Raw genomic sequence first — 26,315 nt, 5'->3', positions numbered from 1 at the left:
CCAGACCTGTGCTGCAGTTTGTGGCTTGTGAATCCTGCCAGGTGAGACAGGGCCATAAATCTCTGGGAGGCTTAAACTTCATTAACATGTAAAGCAAAGATACCAGTCCTATATGCAGTTTTTCCCCATCTTATGTTTCATCAACATTTCATGAAGTTGATGCGAGTCTGTTGCTGAAACTTCTTGTTTTATTCTTAGTGTGTTGATGGCAGTAAACCCAGGAAAAGTCTGTACCTTTCATAACAACCACTTGTTAGCTGTGACACGTTTTTTCACTTTAAGTAAGATGCGATTAATATGAACAGTTGAGTGTACCTGGGCTGGAACACTGCTACTCAATTATGAGCAATTTAGCTGCTTACTTAAGCTTCAGAACAGGAGCCTGGGATCTGCAACTTCTATTTGTATAAAAGTCAGGATCACTGAATTTTCTGAGGTGGTTGTGTTATGGGTTCTTTGAAAAGAAAAACAAAACAAAACAACAATGAACCCTCCCCCTCAATAAACCCAGACAACAAAACCCTGCCTTTTTTGATATCTGGACAACATGCTTTGTCTTTCAAGTCTCCAACTATTCTGACATGAATTGTTTTAAATCAGGGTGATGGTCTCTGATCTCATTTGCTGCTTTGTTAGATTGAAGAAGGGGACCTTATACAAAAATTTTTATTGGCATGTCAGCTTTATCAGCTCTTTTAGAAGATACTGACTGATCTACAGGTCTCCTGTGTACTGTTAACAGAAATTGCTGCTGCTTGCAAATAACTGACTGAATTTCTTGTGTGTCTCTTGCAGGTAGTTTGTGTTGGTTCTGTAGCAGAATTGGAAGAGCTGTCTGGAGTGAGAGTCACAGATCTCCATCGAGAAAGGTTGGTCATGGAGACTGTTAACTAGTTATTAAAAAGTAATTGAGCAGACATAAAAACTGGTATTCTTTGCCCAAACCCTGGGAAACAGATTTAGGGAAAACAGAAAAGTAGTGAGAGGACTTGTAATTAACATGTATAAGTTTCCCTTTCTCCTGTCTTGGACAACGCTAATAAAAATAAACATCTCTAAAAGAGCTTCAAATTACAAAAATTGTCAAAAGAAGTGCTGAGCATTTTGAAGAGTGATTAAAATGAAACCCAAAACTCCTGCCATACCTAATGTGCAAACACAGCGTGAACTTTTGGTGCTAATTCCTGTCTTTGTTTAGAATGTATCAAGCTCTTTTCTTCCCCGCAGCATCGACCACCTGACGATCCCCTCCCGCTGTGGCAAGGGCTCCCTGCACCGGGTCCCTGAGGTTTTTGATTGCTGGTTTGAGAGTGGAAGCATGCCTTATGCACAAGTCCATTATCCATTTGAAAACAAAAAAGAACTTGAAGATGCTTTCCCTGCTGACTTCATTGCTGAAGGCATTGACCAAACCCGAGGATGGTAATTTCCTGCCACTTTCTTTTGTGATATTAATTCCGCTGTTACGCATGTATGATCCTTTAATGTTGTGGAGGGTCAGTAAATATATGATTTTCTGCAGTAAAAGGCAAGGTATTCTAAAGCTTGGTGACAAATGTGTTGCAGAAAGACACCACGTTAGCAAGCAATTTTCCTGGACCTTGTGGAAAACGTTTTTAGGTAATAGGGCAGCTCTTTGGCCTTCTCAGGAAGAGTCTCAGCAGCTGAATTTTCATAGAACTTTGAGTTACCTGCTCAAAACGTTAACAGCAATTGAGTCTGTGCTTGGAGGACTTCAAGCCAATGTGTAGGCTAGTAATTCTTGCCCCTTAGATTTTGAATTTTGGTTTTATATGAGTGTGTGGGGGGGAAATTTACGTCAAAACTTACGTTGTTAACATCTTATTTACAAAAATCCAGTTTTCTAACTGAAAGCTTCATCTTAGTTGATTCCTCTCTGCTTAAATGCTTGATGAAAATTTTTCCCTGATCTCAGATTTTCTCAGGATAATGTTCTCATACATACATGCATGCAGGCATACATACAATTTTAGTTCTGGCATTTTTAAGTGTTTATTCTATTTTTTAAGTTTGAAGTTGGCTGTGAGAACTGACAGATTTTTAAGATGAATTTTTTGTGTTCTTGGTTAGTACATTTGACTATGTACAAGTAATGCTCTTCCTTCCAGTACCTCGAGTTATTAGTGTTAAATAAACAAAATTCCTTTGGGAACGTAGTTGGTACTTCTTTTGCCCACTCCTCCCTCAGCAAACCACCCAACCCACACAAAGCAGTAAGATGTTTGCTTTTGTGTGTTAATCAAGCTTTGATCAAGACCAGGAGGCTTGAGCAGAGAAACATGAGGCATGATGCTAAATAAAAATGAGTTTCATTAATGTAGCAGAAGGTGTCTTCTCTATGCAACCCCTTACTTGTGATGCAAACCTCCTGAAATGGAAGTTACATCTGCAAGTTTGGCAGCTGGGGAGGGACCACTTAAGGATCACTTAGTAAAAGGTGGACTTCTCGTGGCAAATTAAATACTTGCTCAGAATATAGGTGCCCCTTGCCTAATTAGTGTCAGGCATAATGCTTTTAATGGGTCCTCAAAGCAGTACTTCACAGGTCAGCATGAGAGAAACCTGATGAACTTAATAAACTTTTTTTTTCCATGAAAGTGATTAAAATACTCTGTCTGAGTCTCACCTCTTACATGTATAGTGACTTTCTTTTTTTCTTAAAAAGTAGTAGTCTGTGTTAAGCCATCTGATCTTTAATTTTGTGCTCTCCACAACTTTGTCACAGCTTATTAGTCATGGTGCTTTCCAGTGTTGCTGTACAGCTCAGTACTGTCAAGGAGCATAAAACCCACCAGTAGAGGGACAAACTCCTGCTCTTCAAGCAGTGCTAAATCCAGTGTACACAGTCAAGCCTGTTTCTTCTTTTACTTTTCTTGACTGTTGCGTAGAGGATGTGGATATGTCACTGTTAATTTGACAAATACTAATTTGGAACATTATATACAACATATTTTATATAATATCTGTTGAATCTTGAAGAAAAGTGATCGGTTTTGTTTATTTGTGAGAAAAACTGCTTACATTGCAGCAGGTATGCTTTTGGGACTGAAGGAGGCTAGTAAAGTGTTAGAATGGAAAAAGAATGGAGAACAATAGCTTGAGAAGTAGTAATACTAGTAATTCCATGTGTTAGTCTGTCTGGGACATTGCTCATTATGCCCATGGAAAGAGAATTAAAAACTTCATTTCCCCTCTTTCCTTCTGTCTGGAAAAAAAAATAATTGTAGGGGTTTTGCCTGTTGTTGTTTTTTTTTAATAAAAGAGACAAAAAACATACAATAAAGACATAAAATGCATGTAACAGGCATGGTCAGAAGCTGATTTTTTTTCCCTGATGCATTTTATAAAAAATAAAATAAAATTCTACTATGTAATAATTCTTATACTGTGCAAGGCAGCTATTGAATTGTAAAAGTTCAACAGAATTAAAAAGGTTTGGGATTTTTATGTGGATTAAAAAAATCTGTCTGGTATTTACAATTCCAGTAAAAATTTAAGAGGAATGATAAATTTTAGGTTTCAGGGTTTAGCTTTTTGAGATGGGGATGTGGATGGATTAATGTGTCACACACACTTACTGCACTGTTTCTTCTGTTGCTGTCCTTTGAAGCATGTGTGGGAGAGGTGACAGGTGAAAAGATAAGTCTGATCTCATGCCTCCAATGAAGCTCTCTAGTGCCATTAACAAATGCATTTGTAGTTTTTACACAAGTTGGGCCTTTTCACAGTATAATATTAATCTAAACTTTGGTGTGGTGCACTGTGCAGATCCACTAAAAGATCCCGTTTCCAGCTGGTAAAGCTGTGTACTGGAGGCAGTGTGCAAAGGGAGACTTGCACATGACAGGCTGGAGTAGATTGCTTTTTGGTTTCCACATTAGCATAAGAGTGACTGGAAGTCTTCACCTACCTGACTCTGTCCCATCTGGGGTGCAATATCAAAGCACTGGCTTCAATGTCTGGTGCTCACACCTTTACCCATGTCTGTCAAGGAGCTGGTGCTTTGGTAACAGCTGGAGTTCTGTGATTTGCCAAAGAGCACTTGTTTTGAGAAAGAAAGAAAGAAGGAATTAAGATGGGAAGTGTTGGCTTTTTTTGGTAAGAGGTAAAGCTGTCCCAGGCTGTTCTTAAGAAGGGTTCTCTTAGTTTTAGTTACCTATTTAGTTATCTTGGAAAAAATGAGGTTATTTTGAATAGAAAACGTGTATCTTCCTGCCAGTGTGACACTGCTGTCTCATAATGGGCATAAGTGAACAACAAGCTTGTAAGTTCTGAAGTGTTAAGAGCATAGTGTGTGATTTTTTTATTTGAAGGATTCTATATGAAGTCTGAAGATTGGGCAGGAAGATTGGTTTGTGTCAGGTCTGAGACTGCAGCTGGCACGAAGTGAGTCCTGGCAGGTGGTGAAAGGCCTGGGAGGTGGGAGCCTGATGGCTTCTGTTTGACTCAACAGAGAAAGGAAGAAAGTCAAGGGAGGCAAGGGGGAAGTTGATGTGACCAAGGTGATGAGCTAGGAGAGTGATCTTTTTGATGACTTCCCACATGGCTGTGAGAAGGAGCTGAATTGTATTTATTAAGGACAGAGGAAGAGATCTTGTAGTAGCTAGGGTCAGGATTATTTGCAAGACTGGTGGCTTGGATGGATTGGTTCTATCTCGATTGTGTGTTTGCAGCAAAATTTATAGTCATCATCAGAATGTGGTGGCCTCTAGGGAATTAATGGCTGAAGGTTTTTGGCATAAATCACAGGATTATGAATTCACCCATAGTTGTTCAAGAAGGCAGAAAACAGACAAGGAATGCTTTCTCCCTTTTGGGGGTAGTGGAAGAGGAGGGAAGAAGAGCAAAGCAGTGGACTTATGTCTCTGTGGTATTAAGCTTTTTTACATTTGTTTTGGCTGACAGATGTGTATCTGCAAGGATGCAGCTAGAAGCAGACTGAGATTTGGTGGAGGATTAAACCACAGATAGAAGTTGAGGAAGTTGTTAGAAACAAATGAGTCTGTAGACAAGGTACTCCAAAAGTAAGGTGCAGAGATAAACTTCTTTAAAATATTTGGACTGAATTAGGTGGTTTATTTTTTTTCAAAGGTTAATCTGAGAGAGAATGAGAAGAGTTATGACAGAATGGTGTGTAAACCAGTGGATCACAGAATCTTAAAGACAGTAATTGTCAACAACTAAGGTACCTCATTGCTGAGGCTTATGAGATTTGACAATGCAAATACCATAAAAGTTGTGGAAAAGTTCTTGGATGTTTTTCCCATGCCCACGGTTCATCTGTACAATTTTCCCAAATACAAACAGCATTGAAATTTCTTCTGGTTGGTTCTGCTTTGTTCTTTTTAGTTGCAAATGCACCTGCTCGAAGACGAGAATAGGTGACAAGTTTGCACGAAGTGATGAGAATTTGTCAATGAGGTACCTTTGGACTAAGTACTAAAAGCAGTGCTGCTGTGCTTGCAGTGAACTGTCAGCCTGGTAGGCTTGAGGTGTCAATTGTCTGAGTAAATGTTTCTGTGTAGGGGTTTTCTTAAGAAGGTTAAAAGTGAATTTTTTAAAAACGGGGATTTGGAGTGTGTGTTTTTGTGTGCAGGTGGAGGAGTGTTGGTTGAAATTCATTAAATTACAATGCAATTTAATGCAGAGAATTTATATCCTGCAGTGTGAGCTGAGGTGATTTTGAGAGTGAAAAACTTGTCTGGGAGATAAGCATCAGAGCTGTCATGCAAACCGCTTGCTGTGTGTGTTACTGCATTTATTAACCTTTACAGAGCTTTGGACCCTCAAGTGTCACAGTAATGCTTTTGCAAGTATAAGCAGCTTTTGGATAAAAACTGCTTTGGAATATACAGATGGACTTTTTTTAATTTTCTATTTTTGACTCAAGTGATTCTTCACTAAATCCTCATGCAAATGCATAGTTCTGAGGCAACCTCCTGTGCTTTATTCTGAATCAATTAGCTTTTGCATAATGAACTGCTTGTTTAAGGCTGCTAAGCAATTGTCAGTGTGATACTCATTTTTATCCAGGAAAGGTGTGCCCCACCTTCAAGTTATTTTACTTAAAAATCATTGCTAGTAATACAGTAACAGAAGCTCACAGAGACCTGCTTTGAAGGTTCTGACTCCTGAGTATGAAATGATCATATCATCTTGCATGTCCATTTAATTTCTCAGATAAAATTGTATATCAGCATACTGAACAGCAGATGCCTGTGCTTGCTGCAACACTGATTTTTTCAGCATCACACATAGCTAATAGAGATACTGCAAACACATCAGATGGGTGGGGGCAGACCCCCTGCTGCCCTCTGTTGTGAGGAGCACCTATATTCTTGTATTTTCCAGTGATGGCTAATTTAACCAGCCAAGTTTGATCAGAAACAGGTTCTGCTCACTGTTGTTAACTATCTTCTGCTCCCTGCAGGAGCTGTCCTGTTGTCTGCTAGGTTGAAGAGAGACAAAAACAAGCCTGCCAGTGTTGCCTGCTGTGTTTGCTCCTGGTGGATCCTGTGGGCAGAGGCTTACAGTCAGCAAATTGGGAGCTGTTCAGAGACAAACTTCTCCTTTCTGTATTAAAGGGGAAAACCACTACTTCTCTTCACAACCTTCTTAATTCTTACTGTTGCAGTTTTCTTGGAGATCACAGCTGAGAGAGCAGCACGATACGTGACAAACAGGAGAAAGGAAATCTTTGCCACACAGATGTTCCACAAACTTTAACTTTGCTGAGCAACATGATGAATAATTGCTTTTGTGATAAAGGACATGCAGACTGAAGCTTGGTATATTCAAAAAAGTCAAGTTTACATTGCCTCTTGTTGCAGGTTCTACACTTTGCTGGTGCTGTCCACTGCCCTTTTTGGAAGGCCTCCGTTCAAGAACGTAATTGTGAATGGCCTCGTTCTTGCCAGGTTGGTATGTCAGTCAGTTCTTTCCTGAACAGATTTTTTAGTCAAAGAACACTTCAGATAAGTCCCTGGGAATTGTAAATTCAATCTAAAGTGGACTTCAGAGCTGTTAATACTTGTCAGAATGACACCAGTGTTGCAGGAGGTAAGAGGCTCCTGAGAGTTGTACGTATCCCAACTATCTGTTGCACTTGGATCTTTACAGCTGGTTTAGTCCTTCCTAGAGAGAGAGAAAATGAGCAACAAGTCAAAATAGGAAATAAATGATACCTGCTGTGCAGAGAAAAAGAGATAATAGCTGTAGGTTTTATGTAATTTTAAATTAGTTAATTGTATTTGTTTCCCATCATTTTCAATTCTAGCTTTGCCAGTGGGCTGGATGGATTGATTCTAAACAAGTGCATCTTCCCTCAGTTTTGTAGGAAAAATGGATTTTCTGCTTGGATTTGTAATTTGGGAGACTTTGGAATTGTTTGTTGTTGTTTTTTTTTTGAGTTGCTCTCATGGGTTCAGCAGTCATACTGTAATCACTTGCTAATACATCATTATGTCTCTGCTACCAAGAGCATAGTAGGACAGCAAAATTAAGTTAGATTTGAAGGGCCTATTTCTTCATCCATGTATGACAAGAATCTGGAAATTGATGCCTACATTCTGCTGTTTTTCTAGTGATGGCCAAAAAATGAGCAAAAGGAAGAAGAATTATCCTGATCCAATGAATATTGTAAATAGTTATGGAGCTGATGCACTAAGGTAGGATTCTTTTAATTAATTACAGTCTGATAGCTTGCTGTTCATAGCAGACATGCACCCAGAGGGTTGCTTATGGGTCTTTGGACAATCAGCAGTAGGAAGAATGTTAATTTTAGAAACTTCTCAACCACTGTGGCAGCCAAATAGCTGAAAGAGACGCTGACTCAAAAGAACTGGCTATAGTTATTGTCCCTGGACTTTCCATACCTTCATCTTACTCCCTCAAGGCTGGTAGCAGCCAAAGCTGACATCCTGACTGGAGGGCTTTTCTCAGAAAATGTGTGTCCAGTTTGTACAGAATGCTTCCACTTGAGCTGGCAGTCTGCCATGGCAGCTCATCACCTGAGTTGACACAGTGAAAATTTGAATAAAATCTTTGAACACAGTACTTACCAGCTTATTGTTCAGTCATTATGCTAGGGAAGGATGAGTGTATGATGCATATTGATATTTGCTGCTAATATTAGACATTTTCTACAGAGGGAGCATTTCTTTCTGGTTGGTGTAAGTGTACAGTGGGTACTAACAGTGAAACCAGAAGAGGCAAAGTCATGCAGCCTAATGTGTGTGTATATCAATTGTCCTGGTAAAAAGGAGATTAAACACAGTTCAAGTGTTTCATTAAAATTAACACAAACTTAGAAACATAATGATGCAGTTGCCTTGTACTTCAGCTAGATGCACTGACTACGTGCATGAAGTGGTACCTTGAGGTAAAGGTACAAGAAAGACATTTTAATAACTGCATGAGTACTTTCCTTACACATTTCTCAAGAGCCCTGTAATTCTTGCTATACATAAGAAAACCTCATTACTATCACACACATTGAATTGTATGTGACAACTGTTCAGGGCAATGAATGGGCTGAATGAAAGCTTAGTGTTTTTTTGTTTGTTGGAGAAAAATGGTTGTTTCTTGTTCTACATCATTTAATAAAAAATACATGTGAACTCCTTGGTGTTTCAAGGTTTAGCATTTAAAAGGCCCTAGTAAATGATCTTCTTTTGCATGTTTCTAATGGAGAGTTTGGATTTCTTAAATTTGATCAAGGTTATTCTTCAATCCATGTATATTAGCAAAAAAATCCCTGAATGGGTAGCTGAAACAATGTGATTGAAAAGGGCTGGAGTTACTCATTAAGACTTTTAAATTGCAGGCTGTGTTTCAGTTGAAAAAATCTGCCTTTTCTAATAAAGGAAAACCAAAAATCTCAACCACCAGAAGTTACACTTCCATGATTCATGTTTTTATGTTTCTAAAAAGCTAATTCTTTTTTGTTTTGCTTCTGTACTCATTCTTTAATGTCACATTTATTTGTACATACACCCACATAGGCAGTGAAAAGCATTGCAGACGAGGTTCATTTATGGAAGGAGCTCTGTGATTCAGTTGTCTCTGCTTATTCACTGAAGTGCTTGATGTGTTCTGTTTATAGAAAAAGATACAACTGAATTTTGTTCCTTGGCACTGTTTCCCTGCAGAGGTTCTTTAGCTTTTGCAGAACATATATGTGGTTTTTCCCACACCTTTGAAGTATTCTCAACAGTAGCTTGGTAAATAGATCAGCACAAAATACACATGTAAGCTGTTTAAATTAATATGGAATTGAATGGAAAGGGCAAAGAGAAGAAGTAACAGCACAGTAAATTTAGCAATTCAACTTGAGACTTCCTGAAACTTGAATCCTATGTGTAACCTGTAAGAATTGTCCAAAAGAGTTGAACTTATGTCAGTATTCCTAAGACCTATGACTTGGGTTGAGTAGGTGTAAAAGTTGAAGTCTGTCAGAAGAATTTGCTGGTTATAGTATCGACGAGCCCTTTGCTTTCATGTATCCTGAGGCAGGTAGTGCTGTTAGAAGTGATGTGTTACATTCTCCTCTCAATCTGTTCTTAAACACAGAAGAAATAACACCACAGATGACTGTTTTAGAGATGAGAAGGATGTTACATTTCTCATGTAATACAGGCTTGATTTGAGGAAAGTTTTGTTTTCTGCTCCATTTTCTGTCCTTAGAGAGCTACATTTCCTCTAATTTCCCATCCTAAGAGCTATTTTAAGAAGACTTTTGATAGATTCTGCAGCAAGTGCTGCTGAGGTGGGTGCAAGGGAGCAATTTAGAAGCTCCTTCATAGTTGTGATGAGTTTGCCTCACTGCCTCCCCAGGAGGAAAACACTGCAGGCAGTTTAAAGTGCTCATTATTCCATGTGAGCCCCAAACTAGTAAAAGGCCTGGAGTTATCCCAGTGTACCCTAGGCCAGACTAGCTCTCACATTGGGACCAAAGTTTGTATGACTTCTGAAATACTGAATAGTAAGCACATAAATAACTGTGGTGGCCAATTTGGTTTAAATACATATTTGTAAATTCTAGTTTCATTTAAGGGTTTAATAGTTCATCATAATTTAATTGTTCTGTACTTTTGTAAATTTATCATTTGAATCCAGAGATCCTGTTTAAAAATACTTTCTTTTTTTTTTTCCCCAATACAGTACTGAAAATGACTGGATTACTGACTGTTTACTCTGGAAGCTCTATTTATATGTATTTTATGCAAAAAGCCCTCTACTGTAGAATTTATGGACTGGTATCTTGAATGTGCTGTGTCAAACTCCATTAAGACTTTAAAGACTTGTGAACAAAGTGCCTATGAAGATGTATTAGTTCAGAATCATTACTTTTAAAGAGCAGTTTCTGTTGATAAATGCTACAATCTTTAAAATAAGAACATGTTGTTTGTTTTTCATATTTGAAAAATTAGATATACCCAAATCAAGTTTGTATTCAAGTTTTTGTTACCTGAGTGAGACCTACTTGCTTTTTGAGTCAATTTAATAGATAGCAGTTTGTCTAAGGTCCCTTCCAACCCAACCCATTCTATGATAAAGAAGACCTTGTTTTTGTGTGTGTGAGCTCAACCAGCAGGGAAGCTGGGGACATGTCAGTGTCTCTGGAATGAGGAGCTGTGAGCTTGAGAATGACCTGAGGAGGATCTCTGACAGGGTGGATTTCATGTACAGATGAACCCCCTTGGCTCAGGCAGGCATGAATCTGTGAGGAGCTGCTTCTGGTATAAAACAGTCAGCATCACCTGCATCCTCTGCTCAGCTCCTTTGGAGCTGTTGCTGGAGATGAGGCAGATTTGTATTTGTGGGAGGTGCATCCTTTGTCCTCTCCTTGGGCTGTTTTTCTTGAAAATGTTAATTTCTTCTCTTTTACTCTGATTTGCCTGTTTTGCCTTGCTCCTTAGTCCTGTGTTTGCAATGGCCCCAAAGCTTTTCATAACTGAGGAAATGAAGTAGATTGAGTAGTAGGGGGCTATCATCATTAAAGAATTAAAAATATTACTGAAGTAAAAGGTGCCAGTCTAAAGATGGCCACTAATTCCATGGATCCACTTCTTGTTTTATACTGTGATAGCATCTGAGCATGTGTTGTCACTTCAGTTAACTTCCAGAGTAAAAAAGAAAGTTTAGATTCAAATTCCAAATGCAACATCATAAAAATACTCCAGTAGCACTAGGAAGTGAATTGTCCCATGTTCAGTGTTACCCGCTTGCAGTGCTGTCCTCCTCAGACTTCTTGGTGTGAAACTGCTTCCCTGTGTGTTTAAGTGCATTTCTCTCACTTTGCACAGTTTTAAGCTTCTAAGTATTGTGTTCTTATTTTGCAGGTTATACCTGATCAATTCTCCTGTGGTAAGAGCAGAAAATCTGAGATTTAAGGAGGAAGGAGTGAGGGATGTATTGAAGGATGTCTTCCTGCCCTGGTACAACGCATATCGCTTCCTTGTTCAGAACGTTCAGATCCTGCAGCACAAGGTGGGGATCTCTCGAGCATGGAAGAGCAAAGAGAAAGGGGCTTTGTGCAATTTCCACTGTTAGAGTGAATTAGGATCATAGAGACACTTCAATTGGAAAGGACCTTAGGAGGTCATCTGTCATCTGAACTTTACCTCTTTGTTCACTGCAAGGCTGACTTCAAAGTTAGACCAGGTTGGGCATGCTTGCTGTTAATTTATGCTGCTTGCTGGCTTTACCCTGTTTTCTGAAGCTAATCAGCCTTTATCTTTCTCTTCTTGACCAAACTTACCACTGTGTGGGAAGGAGGAGTGGAAGGTAGGGGGCTGTCAAGACATGACTGGAATTTCTCAAATTCGGGTGCTTTCCATTCCTCTTTGTTTGAGATAAATGCTGTTGCATTCAGACTCTTGAAATGAGAGAACAAGATATGGCCTTGGAGTTTGTGGGTGTGATACACACCAAGCAGTTACCTGCTGCTAGTCACCTTGCTGAGAACCCAGTTAAAAGCCAGGTACCACGTGTGCTTGAGGGAATCCTTCCAAAATGTCCACACCAAGCCTTGCTGGCTTTTTAGTAGCTGTCTGATCAGTGTTTGTGTAGCAGCTTGGAGGCAGCAGGTGCCACAAACACTGCCTTGAGTGCTGCCACTGCTGTTCCTTTGCTGTCACCCACGTGTAGTTAGGCATGGCTACATCACAGGAAGGATGCTGTCAGAGATAGCATCTGGACTGCAAGTTCCTTTGAACTGACAACATGGCTTAATAGCATCAGATTTCACAAAAATAGAACTGCAAATGAGTAGTGAAAAGCAAGTTATTTTCAGTAATGTCTGCAGTTATAATTTTTGGAGTTAACTCATTTACTGTAACTTTAATTATGAATCTGCATAAAAATGTTTAACTTGGGAGTACTTGATACTGAATACATTAGCCAAAGCAAGAAGATTGCCTTCTGTAACATGACAGTTAATTATTTTTAAGTGAAATTTAAGTGCAACAGAAAAAAAAAAGAGAAGAAATTAAATGGGAAGGAAGGTAAATCATCTGTAACAATGCTTTCCACTTGTAGATTACATTTGAAGTTCCTAAAAAATTCTGGGTGAGTGACAGGAGTTTCTGCACTTTCAGAATGAAAGCAAGATAAAAAAATTCTTTTTTTTTTTTCTTTTTAGAGTAATATTTAATTTAAATTGAAGATTTCACGTGTATTTTGTATCACTTCTGTTCAAAGCAATTTAAATCTTTCAGATGAGTGGTAGAAGGTTACCACTTGTTAGTGCCCCCTGCTATGGGAGAGGGGGAACTCAGCAGAAAAGTTTGGACCTTTGTAGTACATGTGAAACCACAGTAGCAGCCTGGTTACTTTGGAGAGCTGCCATTTGAAGCAATAAAGGCAGCTGACTTCAATAAATGGTAAATATCTGACTTAAATAAATGGTTTTATCTTTTTAACAACTCTTTTTGGGAAGAGACTCTGGTAAATTCAGATCCCAGTGTTTAACAAATCTCTTCCCAGGATCCCTAGGCAGCATTCTTCAGACAAACTTAGGCATTGGCCCCACAGTATAATTTTTTTTTTTCCTTTTTGAACTTTGAATTATCTAAAATATGCTTTGCAGCTTTTTGCTGTGATCCTGGTAAATCTTGCAAGCTCAGCCCAAGTGGGGATGGAAGACCCCAGTGGAAGATCCAAGTGCTTAAGCAGATAGTTTTGGTAATTCAGCAGATGTCATTCTGCTTTCTAGATAATGAAATCATTCTTGAGCACCATATTAGGCAAAAGAATGTGCTATTGGAGGTGAGAGTGCTTAAATTAGATTCATACACAGGCTAAAACAAGTTTTTTCATTGTGTTCTGCCACCTGCAAGAGAGAAATTTACAATCCCAGTGTCCTGGATTAAGTCTAATAATATTTTTTTGCTTACTGTAGTTACCACAGTAATTGTAGTTGGTTAAACGATTGCTGACCTCACAGTGGGACTGCTGCACTTCTGGGTGTGCAGATTTTTCATCTGGACTCTGAAGGGAGGGAAAGTCCAAAGAGTCTTAAAACCAGATTTTTTGGATCTGAAAGAAGTAAACCCACTGTTTTCAAGCAGTTATCAGGACATTGACACGGAGCAGAGTCAGACTGTAGGCATTGACAAGTCTGCTTACTTGTGGTCTGGCTTGCAATACTGTACAGAATCAGCCAAACCTTATCAAATTTTTCAGATGGGTGCAAAGCTGAGTATTCTGGAAAGCAACAAAATGCACTATTTGTTGGATGCCTAAAAATGCCACCTGTTGGGATTGTTACCCTCTTCGGTGTTTTTTATCTGTCAAAACTGTCACGTGCCCTTTAAAATGACTGATATTGCTTATACACCCTTTCTGCAAACAGAATTCATCTTCATAGTACATTTCTTGTAAATGCTTCAGAGCCTCCTAGGTGAAGGAGTTGTGTAAATTCAAGAGTCCTACCCTGTGTCTGGAAGCTGTGACTTAAGCTGCCAAGAGGGCAAGACCAACTGCATGCCATTGTGTGCTGCACTGTCTGTTTGAACAGATCCAAATAACTGGGCTCTTTTGTAGTTGAAGGTATGGGGTGATAAAATCAAGAGCAGTGGGAATCAGGTTTTCCTCAGCTGTTTCCCTTACATATATGGTTCTGGAATTCAATGTTCTCTCTTAGGAAGCCAGAGTAACATGGTGAAGGTGGCAAAATAATGACTGACAGGTGGTTCGATACAGAGGTTTGAATATCTACACTTATGACTTAAGAATGTGTTTTGTGTTTTTATCTTGATGATAGGACGAGGGAAGAGAATTCCTTTACAATGAGAACACAGTTAAGGAGAGCAATAACATCATGGATAAATGGATTCTTTCTTTCACCCAGTCACTCATTCAGTTCTTCAAAGCTGAAATGGCAGGTAGGCACGTTTGGTTGGTGTACGGGTGTTTCATTTCTGATTAGAGAACTAACCATTTCATCCAGGGATTTCCAGATTCCACATAAGACTTAGAGTTCAGATAAAAGGCAGGAAATCTTTTAACCAACTACCATAATATGTCAAATGCTTCTTTCCTGGGTGTTAATACAGGTTTTGCTATGCTTGCTTATGAGATTTCAAAAGGTGATGAGGCTTTTTTTTGTCACAGCAAATCCTCAGAGCTCAGTGATGTAGCTTGTTGCTGTAACAACATCTTCTGCAGTGCTTGGAGCAATTAATATAATTATAATAGTAACAAAAATAGCAGTGAAAAGGAAGCCAAATAAAATTTGGGGAAGCTGTAAAAAAAAAAAGGTAAAATAGACAGTGCTCTTGTCAGCTAAAAGAAATTATTTTGAGAGGTACGTGAGCACAGGGAATGAATTTTCCGCTGCACAGATTCCATGGAGAGGGTTTCTTTGTAATCATACTGTGAGTGTGTGCAGCAGGACAGAATAGTTTTAGGATACTGTGTAGCTGTAAATAGATAATATTCTGGTTTTCCTTCCTCCATGTTTTCTTTTTCATCATTACATGCCTCTCAATGCCCTCATTATATTAAGGCCATATTAATTGCCAAGAGAAGATGCTGCAGGAGTCCCCTGAGGTAGAGTTAAGCTGAACCAGTAAGCTTACAGACTTGCAGGTAAAGTCAAATCCCATCTTGAAGGTTTTGTTGCCTTGAAGGGCACTAGACAGCTAGATATCAGGAAGTCACCTGTGGGTTTTGCCCTTGCAGTCCCTGATTGAGTAAACAAATACCACCCCACCCCCCTCTAAATGCCTGTGATCTGAAGTTGCCCTTGGAAGAAGTTTTAGAAGCCTTCTGCAGTTGGGTTTGGGGAAAGAAAGTATTGGTGGGATAATAGATAATGGGGGAACAGCTGAGTTTGAGGACCCAGGAAGGCACTCTGCTTCAGTCATCTCTTGTGATTCCCCTCTGAGACCTGCATGTTCTCTCTCACCAACACCAGTAAGATGAGTTTATCTTGCTACAGTAGATAAAGCAGGTCATTGTGGTAGTAAAAAAATTCATGTGAGTTCATCTAACAACACTTCATTAAAGGAAGAAAGAATCCTCAAGCTACCAAAACCAGGAATATGATAAAAGATGTGTGTTGTTGATGAAAATGTGGCTTCCTCCTGGAACTTTTGTCCTTGAAATTTGGTGGTGATGTATGTCAAGTTTCACATGTTGCCAAATGGAAGTTTGCAGAGCACGTGCAAGTTTACGTGCTGCATGTAAAGAGGAAAATATTTTGAGGGATAGTGAAAAATCACTTTGTGATCGTGTACCTGGGATCTTGGATTACTTCAGAGTTTAAACAGAAATAGCATTTGCAGGAAGATGATCACTGGGGTAGAAACCTGAATTCTCTGCTCTGGATTTCTAAGAGGAAGATGAAACTAAGACAAAGAGATGTGTCAGATGACATCTTTTCAAAGCAAGAAGATGCTTCAAAGCAGGAGAAGGAAATTCCTGTAGGAAAATGTCAATTTAAAGATTATCAGGACTGTAGGATTGATACTAAATGCTATTGTCTTGTATTAGATGAAGATAACATGATGAGCTCATCCAGTGAGTGACACCTCATTTGGAAGCGATTAAGAAACATGATTTTTCAATTTATTTTTCTGTATGAAAAATAGGCTCTAAATTCAGTCAGACAGATAATGAGATGCAGTAGATTTGTGTACCGAGACGTGATGCTCTGGTGTTAATCCTTTAAAAAAAGTAGGTTTGTATTTTTTTAAAAAAATATTTCCTACTTGGTATGACTTGATGAAGTAGGAAAGATGCTAGGAAGAGGCAAGTGAAAGTTACAAGGGTGACTGATAATCTCAAATGCGGGATGAAGGAGATAAATACATTACACAGCTTCCATTTTAGAAGCCAAGATTTTGAAAATAATAATGAAAAATAGAAGAAGAAATGCAGAAGGTGTAAATATGGCACGATGGGAGCAAAACCAAATCATTGTGTTTGCCAGCTAATGCCACACAACTCTTGTTCCCTGCCAGGTGCATTGAAAAAAAAAAAAAAGGAAAGAGGAAAAAAAAACCCACAAACAAAACAAAAAGCCAACAACATAAAAAAGTGTTGTCTCTGCTGTTTCTAAAATGTAGGTGAGTCAGGGTGCTGAGGTGATAACTTGGGCATTACCTGTCAGAGCAGTGGCCTGGACTGCACTTCAGGGTGCTGTCCTGCACCTGGGGGTGTCCCTAGGAATAGGAACACAAAATGGCAGAGATACCAGTGACCAGAAAAGCATTGCAGTTGAGCTTAGCTGCTTCCATGTGATCAGGTGTATTTTGGAGTGGAGCTAAATTTTACACTGGTTGCCTGCCTCTTGAAGAATGTTTCCGTGAAGTCAAACTTATGTTAATTCTGCCCCAGTTTCTACTAGTAGCTTGAATAGCCAGCAGTATTTCAGCTCACATGGAGTCCCTGTCAGTTTAGTATTGAGCTCACTTAAATAGGCTGAGGCTGGGAAGGGCAGAATATCTGTGCACACTCCAGCTTTGGGATGCTTTAAAGAACCTAGAAGGACTTTGGAAAGGTCTAATCCTGGTCTGGAGGAAGCTTTTGACCTTCTAGATTGGAGAAAGGGATATGACACATATCAGAAAGCAGTGTCATTACAGTTATTCATTGAAAATAGGTAAAAGTTAACTAGTGAAATTGAGACATTTGTGTTTGTAAGAGGGTTTTTGCTGTTGCATAGTTTAATGGGTATCCAGAACTGGAGCTGTAGATGTGCTGTTTTGAGAAGTGCTGCAAGTCAGGGAGATGTAGGCCAGGAACCTCTTCAGCAGCTGTTGGTGCAGCTAACTTAGCTTCACTTTAATAGTGACACACTTACCTAATGAGTTACTAGCTATTGAATAGTAGTATATTTTCTCCACTTAATCTCATCTTCATGATGGAACATCTGGGATTTGGGCCCTTTGATAAATAGGGCAAGTAGTAAGATATTAGGAAAGTGTTAGCTAATAGGGCAAGTAAGAAGGCAAGCAGTCCTTTGAGTTTTAAGGGGGGGTTAAAATTCTGTATTTAAAAATAAATTCTACTTCAGTGAACTGAGATTACAGCTAGTAAGGGGAGAAGTGCATGTTTCTAGGCTAACTTCAATCTCTTGTTAAAGATAGATTATCCCTGAATGGTGGGGTTTGAGGTTTTCTGTGTTTCACCAGTCTCCTAACTGGAGATAAAATGCAGCTAGAAGAGAGCTGGGAATTTTTTAGGAATACAGATTCTCACATAAATAATGTCTTCCCCACCATGGCATGAATCTTCTGAGCATTTCCTTTTTAGGTTTAAATACCAGTACTCTGCCTTCAAAAACACTCCTATTTTAGAAAATGCAGTGGAAAGTGTGATGGAGCTTTTAAAGCAAAGATCCATTTTATTCAGTAGCTGCTTGATTAATGAAAGTGATTCAGAATAGAGATGAAAAAGCTCTTTGCTTTTAGAGAAGTTATATACAAGGTTTTCCTTAGAAAACTGAGTCCTGTTTAAGATCCTTCCCTACCCCCCCAGTTCTGTCAGGAGCAACTGAAATTTGCTTTGCCAGTTGCATAGTGCTGCTAGTGATGACCTTCTTTTTGGTTCTGGCAGTCCTCCATGCTTTTAAGTTCCACAGAACTTGAAAATACAGCTATGTTTATCTTCTTGCCTAGTCAGGCTTGCTGTTACTTTATATTCTTTTAGCCTACTGTGTTACTTAGAAAAATAATTTAAAATGGCAATTAATTCAGGGAGAATGGATTGAAATAGGTGTTTCATTTTGGTGCACAAAAAAAGCAGAAAATGTTGCCAGTAATTAATAAAATTGTACTGTGTTTCTACAATGATTTCTGATAGGCTTCTAGTGACTTGGCTGTATTTACAGCATGTGCAAATCTAGGATTTGCCAAATCCCTGGCGATTAATAATCTCTTATCCACTATCCTCTTTACGAGTCAGATAAAAGCATAAGGCTTCCATAATGTGTGTTTGTGTAGGATTAGGGAAGCAGTTTGGTTTGAGATGCTTGTCTTGAAGCACAGGAATTCATGACGTGTGCTATTTGAAGGATGGTTTTAACATGATAGTAGGTCTAATCACTTTTTTCATCTTGCTAGCATACATGCTTCTGCTCACTTGTGTTTAACACCAGAGCTACAAATAATAATGTGCTTCTCTAAGTGAGAATCTTGATAGAGAGGGCAAATATAAACTCCAGTTACCATGTTTCCTTCTAGCTTACAGGCTGTACACTGTGGTGCCTCGATTGGTGAAGTTTGTTGATATTCTGACCAACTGGTATGTGAGAATGAATCGCAGAAGACTAAAGGTAGGAACCTACTTCTGTAAACAAAATCCTAGTGGTCTGTTAATTTAGTGTATAGCAGCATGATGGTGTTACACAAAATCTTGATGCAGCATTTAAAACTATGTCGATTTTTATCTGATACTGGGAATGAGAACTTAGGAGTTTTTTTCCTTTGCTTTAGGAGGAAATAAAAGGAAAGAAAATGCCCAGTAATTTTGTTTCACTTGCTGGGTGGGATTGAGCAAAATGAATATAGTTTGGAAAACCAGTTTATGGCTGTGCACTTATTGTTTCTAAAATGACAGTTTTGCTTTTTTTTTTCTTCTTGCTGAATTCTTCATGTAGGGTGAGAATGGAACTGAAGACTGCGTTATGGCCTTGGAAACCTTGTTTAGGGTTTTGTTCTCCATGTGCAGACTTATGGTAAGGGCCCACTGTAAGGATTTGATATTTTTAATGCAAGTGATCTGAAAGCATTTATCTTTGTATCTAAGTTGACCACAGAATCCAGGGATACAGAGGCTGAACACAGGGAGAAAAAAACCCGCATTGCTACTGATTTGTGTTGTACGGTTTATTTTTCACCTCCCCCTTTTATTTGCCTATTTTATTTGTCCCATGGGACTATAAAGAAGGCACATACCACCTGACTGATAAAGAGACATTATTATTTCTTATCTGATGCCCAAAAGTAACCTGTAAAACATTAGGAAGGAGGTGAATAAGCAGTAGCGATTTCATCATTTATTTCAGCCTTCATTTTGAATAACATCAACAGTTCTGCCTTGAAGCCACGATGTGAGTGTTGTTTTTGCTGAACTCTCCTTCTGCAATTCAAAAGTATTACTGATTCATAATGTAGGAACAATAAAGATGATGATTGAATGCAACATTACAGGCACCATATACTCCATTTATCACTGAGCTGATGTACCAGAATCTGAAGACACTTATCGATCCGGCCTCCGTTCAGGAAAAGAATACAGAAAGCATCCACTACCTCATGCTTCCCCAAGTGAGGTAAGAGACAGCTGGTATGTGGCAAAATGAGGGTTTGGTGTGGTTGGATTTGGAGTTTGGGTTTTTTGTTGGGTTTGTTGCTCCTTCACTTAGTTGTGTTTAAAACTGTTTTGCATAACAAGAGAACAGGCTGCTTTAATAATGTGCTTTTTCCTTTGCCTCAGGAAGAGTTTTCGGATGATACTATAAGCAAAAAAATGCTTAAGTTTTGATTAAGCTCTCGTTTGTGGTAGTCTCTTTTGCTGTAGGAGAGCATTTCATTAGCAGTACACTTCACACTTCCCTCTTAATATTAGCTGGGAGTTTTCTTCTCCCTCCACATTCAGGCAGTAGACTTGTGTTAGGTTACAGGGTTGTAGATGGGAGGGAAAACGATGAGAAGGAATGGATATTCCCAGCTCATTATGTTGTCTTATGGTGGGCAAAATCCTTTTTACTCTTCAAAATGCATGCTGACTAGAAGCTATGATCCCTACCTGTGAAGGGCCCAAAAGGATTATAAAACTGTCTCATGGGCCCTACATTTGCAAGAACATGTGCATTCCCCATCTCTGGGCCTTTCAGAGTGAGTGCTGGTGCCAGAGCTCATGGGGTTGGAATTACTGTTTTGTGCAGACCACATGGAGCAAGCAGAGTTTGTTCTTTTGGCTTCAGGTCAGGAATTAGACTATTGTCCAGAGACTGCTGCTTCCTTGTAAGAGGCTGCATCATATGAGAGACAGCTTTCCAGACAGATCCTTTCTTTGGATGCTGATGGGCAAGGATTTTTTCTAAGTGCCAGTGTGCCTCAAAAACATTTGGGTCCATGATGGCTGTACTGGACATATGCTCCTGGTTATCCATAGTATCAGCTCAACCCAGGTTAGAACTCAAGACCTGAAGTTGTTTTTGTTTGGAATCTTTTGTTTAGCCTAGGGAGACACTAGTCTTGCAGCAATCAGTTGCTCATCAGAGCCTTGGTGCTACGTTACTGGGTTAAGTTGGTGCCTGCATTGCATTCTACTGGTAGTCACCAAAGAGAGGAGAACCAAATTCCCTTTCAAATTGCAGCTCAGTGTGAAAACCCTCAAGGACAAGACAGCTGACCTTGATACTTTACATGCCACTTGAAAAATTTAAACTTTATAGTAATGTTTCTTTTATGGATAGTATGTCCTTTGAGCATGTTCTTTCTCATAGCTTTCCTAGTGAGGGTTACTGCAGTGAGGAGCTGGAGATTGACATAATGATGATGCTGATTTTCTGTTCCCTGGGAAAATGCTGTAAAGAATATGTAATCAAAGAATGCAAACCTCATCAGTGAGCTCTCACAAATGGTTTGGAACTCCTGTAGAATGAAAAAATGGAAGGACAGAATGCAGGAACTCAGTTCAAGCGTGGGTGTAGCATGTTAGAAGTGGCTCAGTCACTTTTTATTCCTGTTAGTGCAACCTGACTTGCTGCTGCCTCTTGCAAACATCCGATGTATTTGAGTTGCTTGCAGGGTTTTCCTCTTGCTTGTACTTTGTTTGGATTTTTGTCTGCTATTAGTCTGTGTAATTTGCTGGATCTCCTGTGTATGGATTGTTTCCTTTGTCAGATAAAAAGATGTGTTTTCAGAACTAAACTATTGTTGAACTTCTGGAGTTTCACCATGAGTTGCTAAGCACATCATTGCATTTTGCTTTGAGTATTTTTCAATGCCTGCATAAGGACAATATTGTCAGTTAACAAAGTGGCTTTTAAAAATGCAGTTACAGAAAATAGAACTTTAACAATAAGATGGGGATATACAGATACAAGTAAGGGACTCGGCCACTTTCACAGCTGAACTTGATTCAATACCAGTTACAAATTGCAGCCTGTTACAAAAACAACCTGTTACTGGTTGTGTTAGATGCTGTGGATGTGCATGCATTCCAGGAATTCTAGTGCCATTTTGTGGCTCCACAATGTTTTTAAGTAATAGTGAATGATACTGAAATACTGCCACAATATACTACATGAACCTTTGTGGGAGCAAAATCTTCCATTTCACAATTTACATGTTTCCAAGTTTTTGGAGAACCATCCTGAAGACCAACTTTTGGAAGAAACAAAAGCTTCAAATTAGTAGTAACAGCTTAATTAAAGCCCTAGTGCAGAAGATAGAGATATTTCAGTTTGAAGGTTTGCTTGACTAGTTCTGTTTTTCTGGACAGTCATTATTGGATGCATGGTTTTCATCCCAGTACTTTTGCTACTGATATTACTACAACTAACCTTGTTAATTTTATTCATAACTGTCTTTTGAACCAGAATCTTCTGGTCTTGATACAATGTTTGTGTGGTTTTAAGGGAGCTGCTCAATTTATGAAGGTACTCAAAAGAAAAAAACCCCACATTTTCAGAACTGTTGGCTGCTGGTGCATTTGAAACAAGATGTGAAAGCATACAAAGGCAAAAAAACCCCACCCACCCTACCTTGCCTCAGAATGGAAGGGTGTTAAAATGGTGAAGCCAGGAAAGATGACAAGATGGTCTAAAACACCACACTAAAACATCTAGAATTTCTAGAAAATATTAAACTGAGTTCCAGTGAGTTGGTTGTGTTCTCAGTACTTCATTGTTATTAGAAGTGTCCTATTTGTGATATCTTTTTTGCATATTCTTGTGGTATTATTGATGTAGATCTCACTTTTTATTGGATATTAATAGAATAGGTAGCATGACTCAACCCATCATCTCCATCTTGTAAGAGGTGCTAACAAAAGATGATTTTAAAATAGCTGCTTTTTCTTTTCAGCAAGTTACTTCCCCATCTTCTGCATAAAAAGAGGAAAAAAACAACCTGCTTATTTTTCAAATTGCCCTAAACAGACCATAATTGAGGCACTAGTAGGAAATTTCAGAGAAGGGGGTAGGATGTTTTTAATTTGCTCAAAGAGATACAATGAAAATGAAGCATTATCATCTTTCCTTTGTAATCCAGGGAGGATCTCATCGACAAAAAAATAGAAAATGCTGTTTCTTGTTTGCAGTCTGTGATTGAGCTGGGACGAGTAATCAGAGACAGGAAAACCATTCCAGTAAAGGTTAGAACTCTCTAACACCTCTTCTTAATACTTTGGGAATGTGTGATAGCTTTGTAACTTTGGGACAAGCATGGGAAAACTGAATAATTTCAGTTTGAACTAGCAAACAATTGGACAATGTAGTACTTGAAGTGATGAATAGTAATTTCTGAAGTTCTTTAATTTGGAAGGACAAAAGTTTCTGTTCTTTTTTTGTTTTTCTTATCTCCAGTATCCGTTGAAAGAAGTAGTTGTTATCCATCAGGATCCAGAGGCTCTGGAGAACATCAAGTCTTTAGAGAAGTACATACTTGAGGTAAGAACATGATGAACAAGGTGCTGAACTGAATTGTGTATGTCAGTTACCTAAACGAATGAAACTCTGGCCTTCCATGTTGGTGATTTTAATAACTCACAGGGTGGTAAAACTAACTTAAAAGAGTTGTAATGATGGGGGATCTCGGGGGTACATGGTCAGCAATGAGGGTAGATGGATGATGATCCTTGGGCAGTCAGTTATAGTATGGAGTAACAATTACTCAAACTGACCAGAGAGGACTCCTTTAATGAATCAGTAGTAATTAGAAATGTTCTTTTTCTTGTAAGGAACAAACATTTCATTGTTGAAACTAAGACAGAATTCAACTACATGTTGTCAAAGAGATGGACTGCAAACTTTAATCTCCTTCAGTTAACGGGCATTACAGATTGGCAGTAAGTGGAAGAGTTGATGGAGGAGTTCCACGTAAGGGAGAACAGGGAACCACTCAAGGTTTTTGCAGGGTGTTGCTTAGGATGTAGAATGGTAAATAAAAATTACACTCATCTGCTCCTGTATGCCACTGCAGTGTTTTCTTAATGTGTGTCCTTTAGAGAAATGCAGCCTGTCCTACTTCTAAATCTTTGGAGAAAAGTCCCCTCATTCAAAAGAAAAGTAACTCTTCCTGGTTTTCTTAGTGTAACTTGCTGAAATTGGCTGCACTTTCTGCTTTTAGTCAGTCGTGTAGTGAAGGCACAAAGCCTATTATTTTTTGATTGCTTAAAAGTGTTTGTGGAGTGGACTTTTTTTTTATATTCAGTTAAATTTAACTACAAATAAACTTCATATGCGTCATCTTTCACATCTCTGATGTTCCAGAGAAATCAAACAGTAAGAGGGAATCATGAGAAGTAAGAGTGTTTCAGCTACAGTGATGAGCTTTGACCATGGTGTTTTCATTCAAAAAGAAAAGAGAATAAAAGCTACTGTATCAGTATGCCTTTTAACTTTTTTCTAGGTGTTGGGGCCTTCAAAACATCTTGCACACCAGTGGTTCTTGCTACTTAAACCTCTTGTGATCATGCGTCGATACCAGGAGCTATGTGCAGTTTCTCAGTGTTAGCAGCCTCAGGGCTTTATAATTGCTGTGCTGGGCAGGGAGTTAGAGGTGGTAGTATCTTTGTTCTAAGACAGGAGGCCTTTCAGAACCACTCTGGAAGGCAGTGGGGGAAGAAAGAAGACTGGCTGAGCTACGGTGTTCTTTCTGAACAGTCTTTTTTTCCTCTTACTGCAGTAGTCTTGTGTTGGGATAGGTGATGACTTTTCACCCGAGTGTTTCATTGTGTTGCCTGGGGAGATAAGCCCTGACTTCATCTTTGTAGTTCTGTGTGCTTTGGGGAAGAAAGAATTGCACAGTAACTGAAAAGCAGCTTTTTGCTAAGGCAGCAGAATTCTAAAGGGACTGATTTGGTCTTGATATTGGGCAGAATGCATACATTAGACTTGGTATAAGTTGGAGATTATTTCAGGACAATAATTTCTGTCTAAAACAAAATCACCTAGGTAGTTGTTTAGATGATCTTCCTCATTCAAGACCTCCTGATAGAAAGGGTTTCTGAGAAGAAGATCTAGCCTTGTTAGACAGTGAAGTACAATGTAATACAAAAACTACCAAACCCCAAGTATTGACTTCCTTCAGTATGACAAGAGTTCCTGACTGTTGGTGAACTGCAAGCTTTACCTGCTCAAATCTACTAGTTTGAAACAATCTCTTTACAAATGAGCAAAAAACAGAAAAAAACCCAACAATATGGTTGTACATGTGCACAGTTGGTAAAATCCTTCCTTCCCTCCCGTGATACCTTCCCATGTGGAAACATGAGCTGTAGGGAGCACTTTTCATTATTCTCTGAAGTCCTCCTTCTTCCTGTACTACAAGTGCTTGTAGGGTACATACTAAAACCAGATTACTGTTAAAACTTACTGCTTTCTCCTGTTTTACTTGCAGGGTACTTCCCAAGCTACTTAGCTATATTAGCATACAACTTCTCTGTATCCAAGTGCAGTCATCAGGTGGGAAATGTAGGGATTCTCTACAGTTTGGAGTGACTGGTACCTTTCCTGCAGCTCCATCCACCACACTGAAGCTCTGAATCTGACACTGCAGAGGAACTTTGTCTCATTTCTGTCTTCAGGAAGTTCTTGTTGTAAACACCTTGGGGCCTCTGTACTTCCTAGAGCTGATACAATGTAGGACTGGTGAGCTCAGCAATCTGTCTTTACCTTGTGTTTCTGTTTAATGGCCTCTGGATTGTCACAGAAAATGTATTTCTGGTTATAATTAACCTTTGACCTTCCTGTCATCTTTAATTTGTCAGAATCTGTCACTTTCCAGATGGGTTTCTATAGGTTGATGACAAGAGTCAGTTGCAGTGGCTGTACTAAGGCACTGGCAGTACGTGAGGCATAAGGCAAAATGCTTTACATTTAATGGTTTAGTTTTTTTCTTCCATAATCATTGGATTTTGCATTGTCTAAAGCCAGTGAAATGGGTCTTAAGATAAGCAAGAAGTCCTTTTTCTGTCATAATAACCACTGGCACTGGAGGGCCTAGGGATTTTTTCCTTTGTCCAGAAGTAGCATGGCCCTTGTCATAGGCCTGTCCTTGCTAGGTTTGGGATTCTTTCTTCCTTTTAATAAGGCATCCTCAGAGGGCTCTGAAACAGAAGATCTAGTCACATGCTTCAACTGTGAGGGAACTTTTTTAGTTCAGGTTGTCATTGTCAAGATCAGCTGCTTTGCCTTGACAAAGAGAATAAATATCTGCATCTACCTGAGCAAGATCAACTCACCTCACTTGTCTTACTGAGAGCAACCATGTTACTCAAAAAATTCAAGAGATGACTGAAGCAGCAAAGGACCTCTTAAACTTCTAACTGTGTAGTACTCCAGCAATATCATCTTTCTCCAAGCCTAAATATGCATCTAAGGAAGGCTTCTGTAAATGCTGCTGGGGCATCTGAAGAACACTGGCTTAGGGAGTCGTGGCTCAATGCACAAGACTTGTAGATCAGTGTTGTCTGCTTCTTGCTTTTAGTTACTGTGGGGCTTAAATTCTTAAGAATTAGGCACTAAAGTCTTAATTAATTTGCAAGTGGAATTTTAAGGCTTCTCTGTCATGTTAGCTTATTGATTATTTCTCCTAGACTTGGCAGTTATG

The 26,315-nt window shown here is 39.1% G+C and overlaps 1 protein-coding gene across 2 annotated transcripts in view; it reads left to right on the top strand.

Moving 5' to 3' along the window:
* Positions 1–26,315, top strand: part of IARS1 (isoleucyl-tRNA synthetase 1) — a 103,060-nt gene that overhangs the window by 54,881 nt on the left and 21,864 nt on the right. For both annotated transcript variants that reach the window (XM_051627497.1, XM_051627496.1), the window contains exons 16-26: positions 796–869; positions 1,228–1,422; positions 6,852–6,938; positions 7,605–7,688; positions 11,364–11,511; positions 14,288–14,408; positions 18,714–18,805; positions 19,130–19,207; positions 19,683–19,804; positions 22,755–22,857; positions 23,069–23,152. In XM_051627497.1, the coding sequence (XP_051483457.1) occupies positions 796–869; positions 1,228–1,422; positions 6,852–6,938; positions 7,605–7,688; positions 11,364–11,511; positions 14,288–14,408; positions 18,714–18,805; positions 19,130–19,207; positions 19,683–19,804; positions 22,755–22,857; positions 23,069–23,152 (1,188 nt within the window). The remainder of the gene's footprint in view (positions 1–795; positions 870–1,227; positions 1,423–6,851; positions 6,939–7,604; positions 7,689–11,363; positions 11,512–14,287; positions 14,409–18,713; positions 18,806–19,129; positions 19,208–19,682; positions 19,805–22,754; positions 22,858–23,068; positions 23,153–26,315) is intronic.

Source organism: Apus apus, chromosome 9, assembly GCF_020740795.1.
Source record: "Apus apus isolate bApuApu2 chromosome 9, bApuApu2.pri.cur, whole genome shotgun sequence".
NCBI lineage: Eukaryota > Metazoa > Chordata > Aves > Apodiformes > Apodidae > Apus > Apus apus.
This window is presented reverse-complemented; position numbering and strand designations above follow the sequence as displayed.